The sequence below is a fragment of the Maylandia zebra genome, linkage group LG13 (assembly GCF_041146795.1).
Source record: "Maylandia zebra isolate NMK-2024a linkage group LG13, Mzebra_GT3a, whole genome shotgun sequence".
NCBI lineage: Eukaryota > Metazoa > Chordata > Actinopteri > Cichliformes > Cichlidae > Maylandia > Maylandia zebra.
The window spans coordinates 10532144-10548049 of NC_135179.1; the positions used below are offsets into that span (position 1 = coordinate 10532144).

A 15906-nucleotide genomic window follows, 5' to 3' on the forward strand; every position below is an offset into this window, starting at 1 on the left:
GTGGTGATCCTTGTGTTGGGGGATGGGTGTTCATACTGGAGTGCAAAATTAAAACCAATGGAAGATGGACAAGAAAAGTTCAAAGCCATCAGGTGCTCAGTTTATAAAAATGAGAAAAGAGGAGGAGAAACGAGCAAAAGATACAGGTAAGCAGATGTGTCATTGGATAATGGCAGGCCATCCTGAAACAATCAGAGGGAGTGTTCGCCCAGGGCGCTAAATAGGCTAGGACCGCCACTGCCACCAATAATAAGCTACATGCATCAGGGAGATGTGTGTTCACTGCCAGGAGCTTATTTCATGGCCCTGACAGTCTCAAGACAGACTTTCACAAGACTCTGAATTTCTAGTTGTAACTGTATTTATTGCATCACGAAGCTCATACATGAACAGACACCAATTTCTACCAAACTGACACAAAAAAAGAAACCAAACAAGGAAGAAATGTGACCCATAAAGCAGAAGTGTCAAAAGATAATATGCATGTTTGCACTTTTCAGAAGTCACAAGTCCAAGAATGTCATCAAGAAATTCATGCAATTAACCATAAAAGGAGAAATAGCAAAGGTAGATGTGTTTTTTGAACACAGAAAAGTCAGATTAAACATTCAACACAGTAAAAAAAGGGAATTAAAATACATTTGATTCATCAAAATAGCAGCTGAAAAAAGAAATTACATGAACAATGTCATTCCTGGCAGCAGTTCCCTCACGTTAAAGCAAAAGCATAAAATAACATGTTTGATGGGATTTGAAGATGTTCCCTCTTAGATTACTGATTTCTGGGAACAATCTTGAGTTTTACAGGCTGAACTGGCTGAAACTTCCAGTCAAACTGAAGTGGAATCTAAAGAAGAGAAAAGAAATGGATGTAACATCAGGGACAGGACAAAAAAGTAGCATCATAGTCTGAATGTGGAGGAGTGTTGCTCTTACCATGGTCTCTTTGCACGTTTCCAAAGTGTACTTCTGCAAGAGACGGACAATAATCATTTTCATGACGAGGAGGGCGTAGCGCATCCCAACGCAGTTACGAGGGCCGAGTCCAAACGGCATGTACGCATATGGGTTCACCTCCTCTCCGCTGTCTTTACTGAACCTGCAGATACAGATCAAATAAGCCTTTAAAATCATGGAGTTACTACGTAAAAGGAAAAGGCTCTGCATGCTGTTACAGAGGATGCAGTTAATCTAGCTACTCGAAACAGTAGCAAAAAATCCTCTGTTGAATTCTTTTTTTTTTTTTTACATTAATTTCAGGTGTAGTATTCAGTAAGAATATTTGTAGTTTTAACTTCAGTGCTCTAACACAAAAACAAATACTGTTAACCCTCTACAGCACAGCGTGGCCCCTGGACTACAGAAAGTTTTTGGGTGTCTATAATGAGATAAGATTCGGCGTCTCCTAAATCACATCCTGATGAAGCTTTAACACAGTCTTAAGACACCACTGGATAAGTCTCTGGCTATCCTTGACTAAAAGTAAAGGGACCTAAAACTTCTCATGAAGTCTGCTCGAGAGGATCTGTCAGGATAAATGGGATGAATGGCCCAAAATCCATGTGTGGAACCTGCTGCCAAAGGGACTGTTGCAAACTATCCAATTAAGAGAACCTGAGTGTTACAAATGAGAGATTCAAGTTTTTGATTTTCATTAAATTTTCAAAAATGTCAAAATGTCATCACTTCATTACTTGAAATATTAAGAATAAACTGATGGGAACTATAATTTGTATATATTTAAATAGAAGGAATTATGCAAATACACAGAAATCTAAAAAAGATGAAAAGAAATTGAATCTTTTTATAAATGTATTTAAAATAAATCTATAACTAATTTCGATACAGCCTTGCTTTGTCTTGTTGTGATGATTGTGTAGATGTCTTTGAGTCACTTCTTGTCAGAAAACCCAACGGTATTTCAGCATTTATGTCAGATTTGTTTGTAAGGTTTACAAAGACAAAGTGATATGAGTGGCTTAGTCTATAGAAATAAACCTTGTAAAGCACCCTTTCTTTAGTAATAGTTTCCAAGATTTAACCAAGATTGATTCTTGATAAGATTGCAGATTTACCTCTCTGGTCTGAAAAGCTCAGGTGAGTTCCAGTAGCGTGGGTCTTTGTGCAACAGCCACACAGGAATCCCAATTACGGTTCCTTCAGGGATGGTGAGGCCATGCACTTGCACAGTTTTTTTGCATGTCCTGTCGAGCCGAGGGCCAGTGGGAATCAAACGCAATGACTCGAGTATAACATGGTCCAGGTATTGCAGGTCGGTCAGCTCCTCATAAGAAATGGGTGCCTAGGCAAAATATGAAAACACACAATCACAAAAAAGGAAAATGTGATAAGACTGTCTGCTACGGTAACAAGACAAATTATGTGAGAAATTACTGTACATCTTTCTTCAGGTTAGCATCGATTTCTTTGTGTAAGGTCTGCAACGCATCAGGGTTGGTGGCCAGATTATAAAGCATGTATGTAAGAGTGGTAGTGGTGGTCTCATAGCCTCCCAAGATGAAGATCAAGGCCTGGGAAAGGATCTCATGTTCAGTCAAACCTATCAAAAAGAGAAAAATCCTTGTCAGTTTCAGAATCATATTCAAAGCTAGTGTATTCCTAATGTAATAACTGACTGGTATTGGTTAAACACTGATTTAAAGTCCAACCTTCCTGGTGTACATTTTTGATACTCATAGCCAGCCTGGCTGTCTCTAAATATTTGCAGGGATGTTATAGGGATATAATATCCCTGTTTATGGATTACCTCTCTGGTAAAAACATACCTTTATTTGGCTGTTCTTCATCATTCTTATACTCCTTTTTTGGGATCTCACTCTGAATTAACACCTGCAGGAAGTCTGCTCGGGCCTAGACCAAAAAGACAACATTCAGTGTCAGCAACAAATGCAAACTTGCTCAAAGTCTATTGACTCAAATATGGGTGACTGAAAGACAACAGCAGAAGAAAATTGCAAATATCTGCAATATGGGTAGACTGTATGTAAAAGATGAACACAGTTTTCAATTGTTGACCAGCTAATAGTCAGGTTATTAAACCTGTGGAAAAAAAACACATTTCTCATCTTTAGTTTTGTTTTTTTAATACAAATTAAAATAAACCAGAACAAAAATTTGTAGATAAAGGGTAGGCAGCTCATTTCCTGTTTTCAAGCTAATATAATGATCTTGATTGCTGCACTTCACAGACATTAATCTTTAAATATAATGTAACAAAATAGAAAGCCTTTGATTTTGTGAAATGTTGAACTTCTTTTATAAATGTTATTCTTACAGATTCATCTTCACGATGCTGGGTTTTAAATCTCTTAATGATGTTGTAGAAAAAGTCAATGCTGTCTTTGGGCATGATTTCAATCTTCAGGAGCTCCAGCAGATGTTTACCAAAGGGAAAAATCACTGAAAGGAGACAAAAGAGCAGTTGAACAAAAATTAAAAACCTAGCAATACTATATGAGCAAATGGAGTTTGAATAAGGGTCAAAAGGAGGTCATACTTAGGAAAAGAATAGGCCAAAATTTGAAGTTAAGGACCTTCTGGACCTGCACATTCACAGGATCATTTGGATTGTTTATGGAGTCCGTCTCCACGCTGAAAGAAGCACTGGTCACAGTGTCTAAACTGTAAGGAGCCACAAACCTATGAGAATTGGAAAAGACAAGTCAGAGCATTATTTACTATAGGATGAACAATGCAATATGCTGGCATATTAAAGATTAACAACATACTGTTTGACATTGATGGGTTCATCCAAATTCGTTTCCTCAAGTTTAGCAACAAGTCGGTCTGCATAGCGAGCAACAAGGGGATAAACCTTAACAAGGAGATAAAGTAGGAGAATTATATTATTTATGTTTTGTTTGGAATGCATGTCAGTGGGTTTACAGAGACAAAAAAAAAAATGTAGATACTATATACATCAATGTAACTAACAATGTTGGACCAGAAAGACAGAACTTTTCATAAGACATGAGAGAGAATTTCCTTAAGACAGATTAACAAAATTGGAGTTACAACATAACTGATACATTATATCAACCTGTTTCAGTCTTCCACTGGTGAAGCATGGGGACACGGTGCTCCGAATTCTTTTCCACCTCTCGTCTTTGACTACTGAAACTGCATCATCCAGAGGTCCATTCATAAAACCAGAATCCTGTGAAAATTAAATTACACTTAAAGCTTAAATTTAGCTTCCTCCAGCATCTCCATGTCCAACATCAACTTATGAACTTTGCTGAGATAATGTAATGCAACTGTAATGTCTTTACACCTTTATCTCTAGGTTGACTCTATGGTGTGCATATTATTATTATACATAGAAGAAAGTAAAAAAAAATATTTTAAAATGTACATATAGAATACATATGGAAATGTATATTGTAATTTTTTTGTCAAATATATAATTATACAACAAGCTGCAACTTATCTTAATTTAGCACAAAGATTAATAACAAACTAGAATAACAAGCACGTCTGTTATGTCTGTAATGCTGTTTTTTAATATGTGCATAAGTGAGTACAAATGACAAATTTGAAGAAAAAAAAATACATTTCCCATGTTTCATTAGTACCCAAAACCAGGCAGGTTGTCAGGCAGTCAAACTATTCCTGCTACTGAATGACGGCTAAATTAACACATTCATGCAAATAAACCCACAAAGGTCCCTTTGCGTAGGTTTCACTTTGCTATGTGATACAAAGGGTCTCTTACCCTGCGGTTGGTAAACACAGTGTAGCACTCCTTCACAGTGACAGTTTTAATAATCTCAGGGTCAGCCACCATTAAAACCGGTGTTCTTGCATCGTACAACCTGCAAAAAGGAGGCATCTAGTCATTTGAGTTAACATTTTGGATCTTCATGCTTCAACCAAAAGAGATTTGCACTTTTTTTAAAACTATTTCAGGTCCAAAGGAGGAACACCTTCATAAAAACAGGAAATATTCCCAATCTTAGTCACGCACAGCTTATTTAAAAGACACGTAAGTGCAGCTAAGTGTACTTGGATACATGAGTTGAAAACATCTTTCACATGAAGCAACAACTCACCCCCAGATGTCCCCATACTTCGCATGGCACTCTTGGTCAAAAGCAAGAATTCCCTACAAGAAGATGCAGGAAACTGTGTTTTAGAATAGAATGTATGCATTCAAATTAAATAGAGAAGACAGGTACTCATTGTCAGTCATCAGTCAGCTCCTTTTTACTGTAAGGTGAGGTGTATTACTATGTTGGTGTTTGGTTTCCTTACCTTTTTGAAGCCAAGTCCTGTTCCAACAAAAGGGAGAGGCGATGGTCCAGGTATCCCCAGCTTTTTGAAAAAACGATATGGCCAAATTCCATACCTGTGTTACAAAAAAAGAAGAAAAGCTGAGATCGATATGACATCAGTTATTATAAACAAATAACTATCACAACTAATAACAAAGCTTGACACCCATTTGTTTCCTTCGCAGAATACTCACAGCAAAAGCAGGGTAAACACGATCGCCAGCAACGTCCAAGTGGTTGGTGAAAATAATGTGAAAAACATTTTAGACTTTCTTCCTGAAAGCGCTGGAAAAGGAACTGAGGAAACGCGCTGGGAGCCTGATCTTAAAGCCACTCCGTGATGGGAGGAGACTGACAAATTATCAGCGAGGCTGTAAAAAAAAAAAAAAAGAAAAGAAAAAAAGAGGTCATTGGTGGGTCAGTTAGCTTTAGTCACCACCTCTGACTCAGCGGGTTTTCCAGGATATCAAACAAAAACTTTGATCAGAAAAAAAGGTTTATATGAATTGCAGTATTTAAATTCACAATAAACAAACAACTTAAATAAAGTAGCAGTTTTTTTTTTAACGCTCAGATGCGTAAATTTGCAATGACACGACCTGATAAACAATTTAAATTTCAGAGTATGATACTTTTTTCTAATAATTTCCTAATTACACATTTATAAATAGTTTTAAGCCTTTCTTTAAAAACAAAGAAACAAACGCGTATTTCGGAAGACTTTTGGGCCTTTTTAGGCCCCATAGTTTGCCCGGAAATACAACGATTGACCCGGGAAGTTAGCTGCGGATGCTAGTTATGCGGCTTGTTTTCTGCCTTTTTTGTTCTTTGTATTATAATCAAATTGAGTGAACCTGTCTTCTGGTCAGAGATTCGGCTGCTTTTAACGCAGTTAGAAGGTAAGTTAAAGATTAGATGCGTGGTTTCCCATTGTGTGCTTGCTGTGACTCTGAAATGATCCGTTTTTAAACTGTCCTTGTTCTGCAACGTGAAGCACGGTTGACATTAGCTTTCGTTTAGAGCTTCCATTTACAGCTTTGCATTTAAACCACGCTGAGGTATTTGCTTGTTCCATATTTTTAAATATTTTCCCACCTTTATAACAAAAAGGTTAGACTCTTAATACATTTTATGAATTTTTTCTTTTTATAACGGTTTCTGTGTTAAGGGCATTTACTTGTGGGGCGTCAAGGTTGTTTTTAGTTGATGAATCACATACAGCTTAATCTGACCTCAGTAAAACCGTTGGATAAAAACTTACCTTTTATAAATGTTTGATAGTATAATTAACATTTGATATTGGTTCACGAAGCAGATAATTTAGGGGGCAAATGTAGGTTTTGCTAGAAATTTGTCCCATGCCACTCTATTCATGCACATCACCAGGCTCCTCATTTTGCATTATAACCCTAGTTGTTTCCTGTTATATCATATATAATATATTTTATATCAGAGTATCACTGCACAATTAACATGACCCCCAAAATGTACTTTAAGGATGTCATTGCAATATTTATAGTGAATGTTGGAATAAATGAATAATTCAGATGTAAGTCAGATTTATTTTAATTAGCAAGAGGATTAGTATAGGATATTCATAGTGTGCATATTTTATTTATTTATTTATTTTTAATAACTCGCCATTAGTTATAATATTTTGGAGTGCAGTGTAAACATTCCTAAGTCTAGGTAGCTACTCTGTTCTTTCCGTTTGGCCTTTTTAAAAGGAAAATCTGAATGCAGCATGAAGCATGATGGCTTGAATCTGGTCTTTTTATGTTTCATCATTTGCAGCATTTTTTTTTTCTTTTTTTACGGGCTGTGGCTCAGGAGGTAGAGTGGGTTGTCTACCAATCGGAAGGCTGGTGGCTTAATCTCTGGCTCTAGTCTGCATGCCGAAGTATCCTTGGGCAAGATACTGAACGCTGAATTGCTCCTGACGCATACTGAGTGTGGCTGTTAGATTAAAGTAAAAAAATAAAGTTTCCCCTAAAATGAAGTTTTATTGGTGAAATAGTGAAGTTTCTCAGTGTACAGTTGGATTCATAGCAGTATGTAGTTAGCATTATGGGAATTGTTTATTGTATGCTTTTTTTCTTTTCTTTTTTTTTAAACAAAACTTGAAAATCCAAACGTCTTAGTAAACTGGTTTGTCAAGCAATTGCCAGTCTGTCCCAACCTTCATTGGATTTAATGGCAGTATAACCTGACAGCTTTCCCTCAATGTACTTTTTATTTTTAGCCCTTTCTCAAAAGAAATCATTTTTCATTTAAAATGTTCAAGTTTGTAATCACTTTGTCTTTTGGTTATTTTCTGCCAGTTTTGAATGTGTCTCTGAAGCCCCGCTATATTTTCACCAAAGCCCTTTTGCTGTCATAAATTGTCACCACAGCAGTCCCTAATTTCAGCTGTTTTTGTCTTTCACAGAAATAATTTGCCATCATGTTCCTCACCCTCACCCTTCTGCGAAAAGGTATTCCTGGAAAGCAGTGGATCGGAAAGTATCGACGGCCTCGACAGATTACTTGGCAAATGAAACGCAACACACTGAAGCAGCTGGAGCGCGAAGCTGAGAACGAGTACTGGATCAGCCGGCCGTACATGACCCAGGAACAGGAGCACGGGCATGCAGCAGAACGCAGAGCCCAGAACTGGCTCAAGCTCAAGGAGGCCAGCTTTGCGAATTTTCCTGAACACAAACGCATCACAGATCACCTGAGTCATCTGAGAATCACTAAGAACTGGTCAAGTTAACGTGTGAAGTGACATGCAAAGACTGTGTTTATAGTATAACAATCTAAAACAGTTAATTTGTCCAAAGAAGCCCTGTTTTTGTTTATTATGGCTTATTATTACTGATTTGCTTATTGTCAACTGAGAAGCCACCTTGAAGTGTTCCCAAAAGACCGTTCTCACTCTCTCTGTTCGCAGATGTTTTGGGTTCGGCTGAAAATGTGACTGGCATTCTTCCTTTCGATGTAGCTTTCTTTGGATAAAATTCTCTTCAAAAGCCACGTTTTATCTGTGCGTCCTTAATTAAGAGCTTAACAACAAAATACACTTTTAAGTTCAGCCTCCCCACTGGTTACAAAAGCTCTTTAACTGAATGAGCTGCACAAGTATATTCCATGAGGAAAACTGAGAAATTATATCGATTATCTGGGGCATTTAGGGCGCAATTATGTAACTTTAACAAACAATTGAACACATTTTAATTTGTTGTGACTGTAAAGCCTTTTTGACCCTTTGAAGTTTTATAAGAGTGGGAGGAATATTTTTTTTTTAATCTAAAGGAAATGCTTTGGTTCTATTCACTGATCCTTTTAAGGAATTGTGTTTGTAGGTAATGAGCCTTGTTATTTTATCTACTGCTCTGTAGTCTTGTGATAAGATATGCTTTATGATTCCTGCTATTGCCACAAATCTAAGGCTCTCCAGAGACTCTGGATTATTGGCCCTCATGAAAACTCAGATGCAGCACAACACTGTTGTCTAACAGTGGTTATTGCCATCACATATCAGTAATATTGACAGAACCAATACGTATCTGGAGGAAGAACCTTTTAAGGACATGGAGGAAGGTGTGACCCAAACACAAACTCAAATTACATGCCCTTAAATGGAAACACAGACCTGAGGCAAATTTATCTGTAGTTTACTTTAAGACATCATTCAGTATTTCCAAGCAATAAAGCAGACAATGCATAACACATGCTGTATTGGCCGTGGATATAAGAAATAATTCACTGTATAGTATAAACACTTTTGTTAAAATTCTTTTTTTACAATGAGGGTTTAAAGAAGTGTCACAAACAATAGTATGAGATGCTGATATAGTTTGTGTTCTACATAAATCTGTGTTTTAGTTAATTGATAGCACTAAAGAAGATACTGACTGTCAGTGAGAGCACAACCAATCTGCACACACGCAGCATTACACTGTTGTCTGATAACAGTTATTGCTTTTATGTAATAATTCATAATTATATCACCAGACAGGTGGAAAAGCCAGCAGGTGACCTGATTATTATCCTTTTAAGGAAAGACTGGAGTAAGTTGTGACCAAATAAAAAAAAGAAAAGAAAGAAAAGCAAACACTGACTCGGAAATCACCTGCCCTTAAATGGAGCCATCAGGCTCATGTACCCACCCCAATGAGGGTTTATCGTCAATGACGTCCACATGGTGAGCATAAACACTTTGATTTTGTGTGCATAATGCCTGCAGATGCTACATGAGGGGTTAAAGTGTAACTGCCAATAATATAAGAAGATAATGTGCTCTGGTTGCTCCTGTCTTTCTATCAGTGTGTGCAGGACAGTGAAATAGTAAAACAGCAGGAAGATTCTGCCATTTTCCACCTTTTTAATTGGTGTAGCACAAAACAGCGGTAACCAGAGCTTCTCTGCAGCGCAGGCTGGTTGCTGGTTTCCATAGTAGCCATCCAGTCTGATTTAGACTTGCAACAACAGGCGAGCCCAAACTGTGAGGACAGAAAACCTGAAGCCCTCACCTGCAAACCATTCATGACGTCATTCTTTCCACCTAAACTGTTTTAATTTCGATGGAAATGTCACTGCAGGATTTGTTTTCTTAGCCTGTCTTAGTGTGGCCAACTACGAGTCCGAAATAATTGAGCAAGATTTATGAGGCGATGAAAAAAATGTTCTAGAAAGAGCTCACGGCAGTAAACAAAGAGGAAACCACAAAGTTCAGCATTACTGTTCCTACAAATTAACTGACCAGAATTCTCCTGGGGAGATTTTAGGAAGGTTTTTTCTTAATTTAATAACACCTGCAAACTTATAAGAGAGATTAAACCTCACTGTTTGAGATTTGACTTTTACATCTAAAACCAAAAAAACTGAGGGTCTTTTAAGAAGATTTGCCCTAATTCCCATGGTCTATTGTTGTAGTCTTTGTAAGATTTTGTGTCTATTAATGTATATTTTATGTTAGTTGGGGGGTGGTGTCTGTTTGGAGGTCATTTTCAGTTCTTTGAGGTTATTTTTGAGTCCCTTTGCAGTTGCCTTGGCCTCTGTGTGGATATTTAATTTATTTTCCAAAGAGAAATATGACTTCAAAACGTCTGTCCTAGGGGTTCCATTTCGCCTTTGGCCATCAGAGTTGTGCTTGTTGGGTTCTTTCATTTGCTAATCCCCGCGTGACTTAAACGCTCTTAGTTCCACTACTGCAGTTTGTTGAGAGCAGGAGCCACTGCGAACTTTCAGTGTACGCATAATTATGTCCAGCAGATGGAGCTCCAGGTCCTGTTAGTAACACCAGTCAATAACAGCCAACCCAGAGTCTCTCCTCTCCTCTCCTGGATGATGAGGTGCGTAAGAGGCGCCAACGCACCACACCGGGCTTGGGAGGTAGCTAATGAGCACACCAGACAGCCAGCCTCTGTCCAAGAAATCCGCTCAGAGCCTGAGACACCATGAAAACCAACTGCAGATTGCGGAGTAACGATTCACCTGCAGACGACTGAGTGAAGCGGTAGGATGGCGGGGGGTCGGAGGGGACTTGTGGCCCCTCAGAATACTTTTTTGGAGAATATTGTCAGACGGTCGAACGGTAAGGATGATGCGATTTAAACATTAAAAATGAACTCTACTCTGTTTTGGAAAGCTAGACATAATAAATGCCTCGACACAGTCAACTAGTCTAATTAACTAAATAACGAGGAGGGCTAATTAATTAAGAATCCTTTATTGAGATTTTTTTAAAGTAACATTTTTGTGATCTTTTTACCAGGAGGGGAAAAACTACTGGGTGTTAAACATTCTGATTAATGTTTCTAGTAGGACTGTCAATATCTCACTCATGTATTTAGAGTAAGCATATTCATCTTTAAAATTATTTCATTTTTTCACTTTCACTTTTTCACTGTGTGCATTACAAGCATTAAATGTACTACTGATTACATAGGACCATTGGAAATGTCCAAGGAAAGACTGTATGGCTCAGAAATGTCTGGCATGATACTTATTTCTACAGTTTTCACATAAATAGATTATCAGTATAATATAGAGAGTGAAAAGTCCTGCTTTTGATAGCATTCACTTTAATTTCCCTTTAAGTTACAGGTCAGTTTGAAATTTAGCTGTTGGGATTTTATTATCAACATCTGAGGCATTATTATTTATTAAACTAAATCTAAAAATGTATCCAAAAGTAGTTGACATTTGTCCAAACATAATCCTAATAGTTATTTTTATCATGTTCACTTTTCTTCATGGAGTCTGGAAAGCCTTGCACCATGTTGTAACTGGTGCTATGAATCAGTTAATAAAGAGGATTTAGGCTTTCTGTTATACCATTTTGAGTTACATTTCACTGAAAGAAAACACACAGACCAGACTTCTCAGGAAAAACATGAACTAAAATTAAGATTCTTTCTTTTTTAAACTTATAGAGACAAGTGGGATTTGTTAAGCCAACTGTTCTGGCTTCAGTAAAAACACAGAAAGTAGCTTTTCTGTGTTTTTTAGATCCAACAGGACGTGACAGCACGGACTGGAGAGTTGACAGCTAGCTGTGACAGAGAACCACCTGCGTTTGTTGCCTCTGTCATGAGACACATTTTGGGAAAATTACTGGATACGTACTATCTTTATGTTTTTGTTTTTGTTTTTTTTTTAAATAGGGGTTCACACATGTGAAACCACCATGTTTCTGTGCATGAACTCTCCGCCTCACTGTCAGTCTGCTCCTGCTGCACATATCTACATTTAAATGTGTTATGACAAACAGGGAGCAGCCTGCTCAGAGACAGTGACAGCATCTCTTCACAGTGAGGCTGGCTTTACAGCGTGATGTCTGGATTCCTAAGCTGTATAATATATTTAAGAAAATCCACCCGTTAAAAACAAAAGCAGATACATATGTTTTTCTTATGACCTTAGGCAGCCCATGATGGATTAGTGAGCGGTAAATCTCTCCCAAGCTTGAAACAAAGGAGCCGAGACTATAATTTGCTGGATGCCACTGAGACAGTGGTGGGTGGGCATTCGCAAACAATGAAATATTCCTTTTATGTACCAGTCATTCATTTTTAAATAGCTAGCTTTGTGCTATATTTTGACGACAGTGTTCAAGACAACTTTTTGATTTTCGTGCCCAGCAGTTCACCACCTACTTTGACTTTTAAATTATGCAGATATCTTCTCTTCTCTCACTATACTTACACTCCCCATTTAATAAACCTGTCAAACATTTTTCTCAGCACTTGTCTTAAAAGGAAACGAACAGTCACAAAGAACAGCACTGATGGCTCAATTACACATGTCAGTAACTTAAAAAGGTACATATTATGCTCATTTCCACCTCTGTATTTTTATTCTGGGATTCCACTAGATTAGCTTTGCATGTCTCAAAGTTTAAAAAACGTCTTCGATATACCTGTTTTATATGTTGCCCCTGAGTTCGTCCTCTTGTCCAAAACAATCCCTAGATTTCTTTACTAAAGTCTATTTTCCTCTGATTGGCTGACATCTCGAAGCCTGCCGAGGGGCAGCACTGAGAGTTCTACGTGCTGCCCCTGTAGAAGACGACTGTATAGAAACATCACATGGAAAAAAACAGACTGAAGCCTGAGATTCTGGCTCATAGAGATTAGAGATCATTGTTTGAAACTTTTTCTCCCAAAATTTGGTTCATAGTAACAACCTGCATACGTCTGTTTACTTGTCTTTTCAAATGACAGTATACTAACAAAAAAATATAAGATAGGCATGGTTGAAGAAACAGCTGAAACAACGTCAGATTACATTGATATTAGTGTTATATTTGATACTGTAATATAAACTTACCTTGTCTTTTGTAGAACATAGTCATGTTAGCTATACAATTTATTTTGTATTTATGTTTTTCTGTAGCAGTGTTGTAGAAGAGTGTATGTAGTCCAGGCATTTTAAGAGCACTGAGCAACACTGATAATGTTACACTATATTTGCAACTCATCTAGTTATGTGCAAATGCAATGCTGGCATTACTTTAGGTGCTTTTACGGTTGGTCCCACATAAAATAGGGTAAAGCACAACAGGTCGCTTTTATTTGTTTCGAGTAAAGGTGCCACAAAAGTGTCCTGGAAACCTCGAAAACTGTTACAATGCATCTCAGAAATTAGTATAATTATAACCAATCAACAAAAACAGAATGCTACCAGTTCAGGCCCAGCTGATGATCAGCTGTTAGAATGATTATTCAGCTGCTGAAACAGCTGCTGTTGTTTATGGTAGTGCACTGTCAGGTTATGCAGTTGCCATTCTGTTACACATTTTCCACATTTTATCGAATTAAACCAAAATGCTTATTTTTAGGACCTCCATCAAGACCTGCAGCACATTTGACTCTAACGACCTTACCACATTTAAAGTCACTTAAATTACCTTTCTTTCCCATTTCGATGTTCAGATTGAGCTTTGTCAGGTCATCTTGACCATGGCTGCATTCCTACATATGTCAAGTTGCTGCCGATTGGCTGATTGGATATTTTTGTTAATGAGCAGTTGAACAAGTGTAGCTACTGAGCGGGGCAATGGGTGTATAAGTGAAGCTGATGTTAGCTGAAGAAAGTTGAATCCATTAGCAGCTAAAGTGGCAAATATTTCTCTCAGAAGTTATTAAAGATGAAATCAAAGCTTAAAAAAATTGATCACAGGGTTATAAATGTGATTAAGTTTGCATGCTTGTTTCTGTTTTTATCTGCACTCATGTGGCCACTAATGTGTTAACTTAATCAGAATAGTTTTTTTTCAGATAGTTGCTTTAAATGTCTATCAGCAGCTACTCAAGTTAAACACAAGCGTGTCTCTGTTTGTTTGACATTCAGTGCATGTTTCTCTCTGTAATCTGTTAACCCTCTTTTCTTTTCAAACATTTCAGTTTGGACACTGTCACATAGGCAGACAGGTACTATGAAGTTTAATTTGGCGTGCTGCTCATATTCCCCCCGTCAGTGTCTCTCTTTTTGTAATGTAACACTTAATGTTCTAGACCAAATGCTGTTAATTTACAAAGCTCAGATCTGAAATGTTTGCTGCAACCCATTAGTGAGTTAACAGATGCCTCCTTTTATGCCTCCTTCCTCCCAGGATCCCAACATTAACATGTGTTCACTGCAAAATAACATGTTGGCATGAAATGTTCTGTGCATCGTCCCCATGCTTTTAGTGATTATTCATGTGTTTTTGTGTTTAGATGTGATATATAAACTGTGTTTTGTGACCCAGTGTTTTGAATTCCTTCCCTCCTGCTCCTTTACCTCAGTGTTGTGACATTGTTATAGTCTATGCCTGTATGTGTAGTTTTTCATCTTAGCTAAAATCACTATGTCCACTACTACATAGTATGTTTTATTTTATTATGTTATCCATAAAAATCACCAAAATCTTCCTTTGTTTTTGATCCCTGTAGAACATTGTGTCATTGTGTGAGCTAGCTTGCAGGCATTATATGCGTAATGTTTTTCCTCATTTTAAATATCAAAATGTGCATATGCACAAGTTATTTCATTTGTCATTTAAATGCAAATGTTATTTGTAAAAGTGACACATATTCATGTTAAAATTTGTCTGAGTTTTTCAAAGTTTCCCAGAAAAACCCACTGCAGTCATTTGCACAATGTAGTACTTTATCTCGGTTTTTTAAAATGTCCCCTAAAATAAAAAAAATAGCAAATCTATCTGTTTATTTAATGTATTACGACATGAGTAACAGCTTGAGTAGGCTAATTATATAACTGCTGACAGGTTGAAAAAAGGATGGAAGCAAGTACGCATGCGAGTCTGGTTATTTAAGCTTATTAACATTTAGCCACAAATACGTTTTGCTCTGAATAATTCAAAATATGCCACATGATAACAAATGTGTTCTATTCTCCATAAAGGGTAGATACAGATATTTACAGTTTTCTATATCTATAAATTAATGGCAAACATAACTACTTTTTCACACACACACACACACACACACACACACACACACACACACACACACACACACACACACACACACACACATTAAGCAGCCAATTAGGCCTGTTACAAACTCTACATAGGTAAATATAAAAAAGCAATAAAAACCTGTTTTTGCACTGCCAAGAAGCAAGTTAATGAAGCAGATAGTTGGATGCTTTCTGCATAAGCAAAGAGTTTATGTTTGGTTACATTTGTTTACACTTGCCCTGAGTGTTTAATGAGCCGTAGGCGACCGTGGACTCTAATAAAAATCTTTAAACTGCTTTAAGTCACCAATCTTTTTAATGATAGATATTACTAAGATAAACATATGCTTATAAAATAGAAAGAGAGATACAGATATAGATGGATAGTGGTCAATAACTTTTTTACTTTTTCAGTTTAAGATACAGGTCTTTTCCCTTACCCTGTAGTTGAAGTATGTTACACTACAATGCTATTTTTAGGAAATGCTGCGAGTTATTTGCCCTTTTTATTTCCTGTTCACTCTAAAACAGATACCAACTTTGTCCTGGGAAATGCTCAGATAGTGGACTGGCCCATCGTCTACAGCAATGATGGTTTCTGCAAGCTGTCGGGGTATCACAGAGCAGAGGTGATGCAGAAAAGCAGCACCTGCAGGTAGGC

General features: G+C 37.3%; 3 protein-coding genes across 6 annotated transcripts in view; 2 read left to right on the forward strand and 1 right to left on the reverse strand.

Moving 5' to 3' along the window:
- Nucleotides 1-343: 343 nt before the first annotated feature.
- On the reverse strand, nucleotides 344-6602 carry LOC101478178 (cytochrome P450 3A30). Its single transcript, XM_004570037.4, has 14 exons — nucleotides 6556-6602; nucleotides 5489-5665; nucleotides 5275-5368; nucleotides 5073-5125; nucleotides 4736-4835; nucleotides 4061-4177; nucleotides 3750-3835; nucleotides 3518-3660; nucleotides 3296-3420; nucleotides 2787-2871; nucleotides 2400-2560; nucleotides 2076-2302; nucleotides 937-1099; nucleotides 344-847 (listed from the first exon to the last, which is right to left on the reverse strand). The coding sequence occupies exons 1-14, from the start codon at nucleotides 6585-6587 to the stop codon at nucleotides 773-775; spliced, it is 1638 nt and encodes a 545-aa protein (XP_004570094.3). The 5' UTR covers nucleotides 6588-6602; the 3' UTR covers nucleotides 344-772.
- Nucleotides 6030-8309, forward strand: mrpl57 (mitochondrial ribosomal protein L57). Its single transcript, XM_004570038.4, has 2 exons — nucleotides 6030-6193; nucleotides 7723-8309. The coding sequence occupies exon 2, from the start codon at nucleotides 7738-7740 to the stop codon at nucleotides 8047-8049; it is 312 nt and encodes a 103-aa protein (XP_004570095.1). The 5' UTR covers nucleotides 6030-6193; nucleotides 7723-7737; the 3' UTR covers nucleotides 8050-8309.
- Nucleotides 8310-10638: 2329 nt separating this feature from the next.
- The window catches only part of kcnh1a (potassium voltage-gated channel, subfamily H (eag-related), member 1a), a 57974-nt gene continuing 52706 nt past the window's right edge, over nucleotides 10639-15906 (forward strand). For 2 of the 4 annotated variants that reach the window (XM_076891502.1, XM_076891503.1), the window contains exons 1-2: nucleotides 10639-10872; nucleotides 15777-15900. In XM_076891502.1, the coding sequence (XP_076747617.1) occupies nucleotides 10800-10872; nucleotides 15777-15900 (197 nt within the window). In that variant the 5' untranslated portion in view covers nucleotides 10639-10799. Of the gene's footprint in view, nucleotides 10873-14185; nucleotides 14213-15776; nucleotides 15901-15906 lie in introns of all 4 variants that reach the window. The other 2 variants (XM_076891501.1, XM_076891504.1) reach the window with 2 other exon arrangements.

Bases quoted from the DNA above. Each gene is read 5' to 3' on its own strand.
- mrpl57 (XM_004570038.4), top strand. From the start codon at position 7,738: ATGTTCCTCACCCTCACCCTTCTGCGAAAAGGTATTCCTGGAAAGCAG.
- LOC101478178 (XM_004570037.4), bottom strand. From the start codon at position 6,587: ATGTTAATTATACTATCAAACATTTATAAAAG. The intron at 4,836-5,072 runs GTGAGTTGTTGC...TCCTTTTTGCAG, and splicing joins AAGTATGGGGACATCTGGGG to GTTGTACGATGCAAGAACAC. The intron at 848-936 runs GTAAGAGCAACA...TCTCTTCTTTAG, and splicing joins AAACGTGCAAAGAGACCATG to ATTCCACTTCAGTTTGACTG.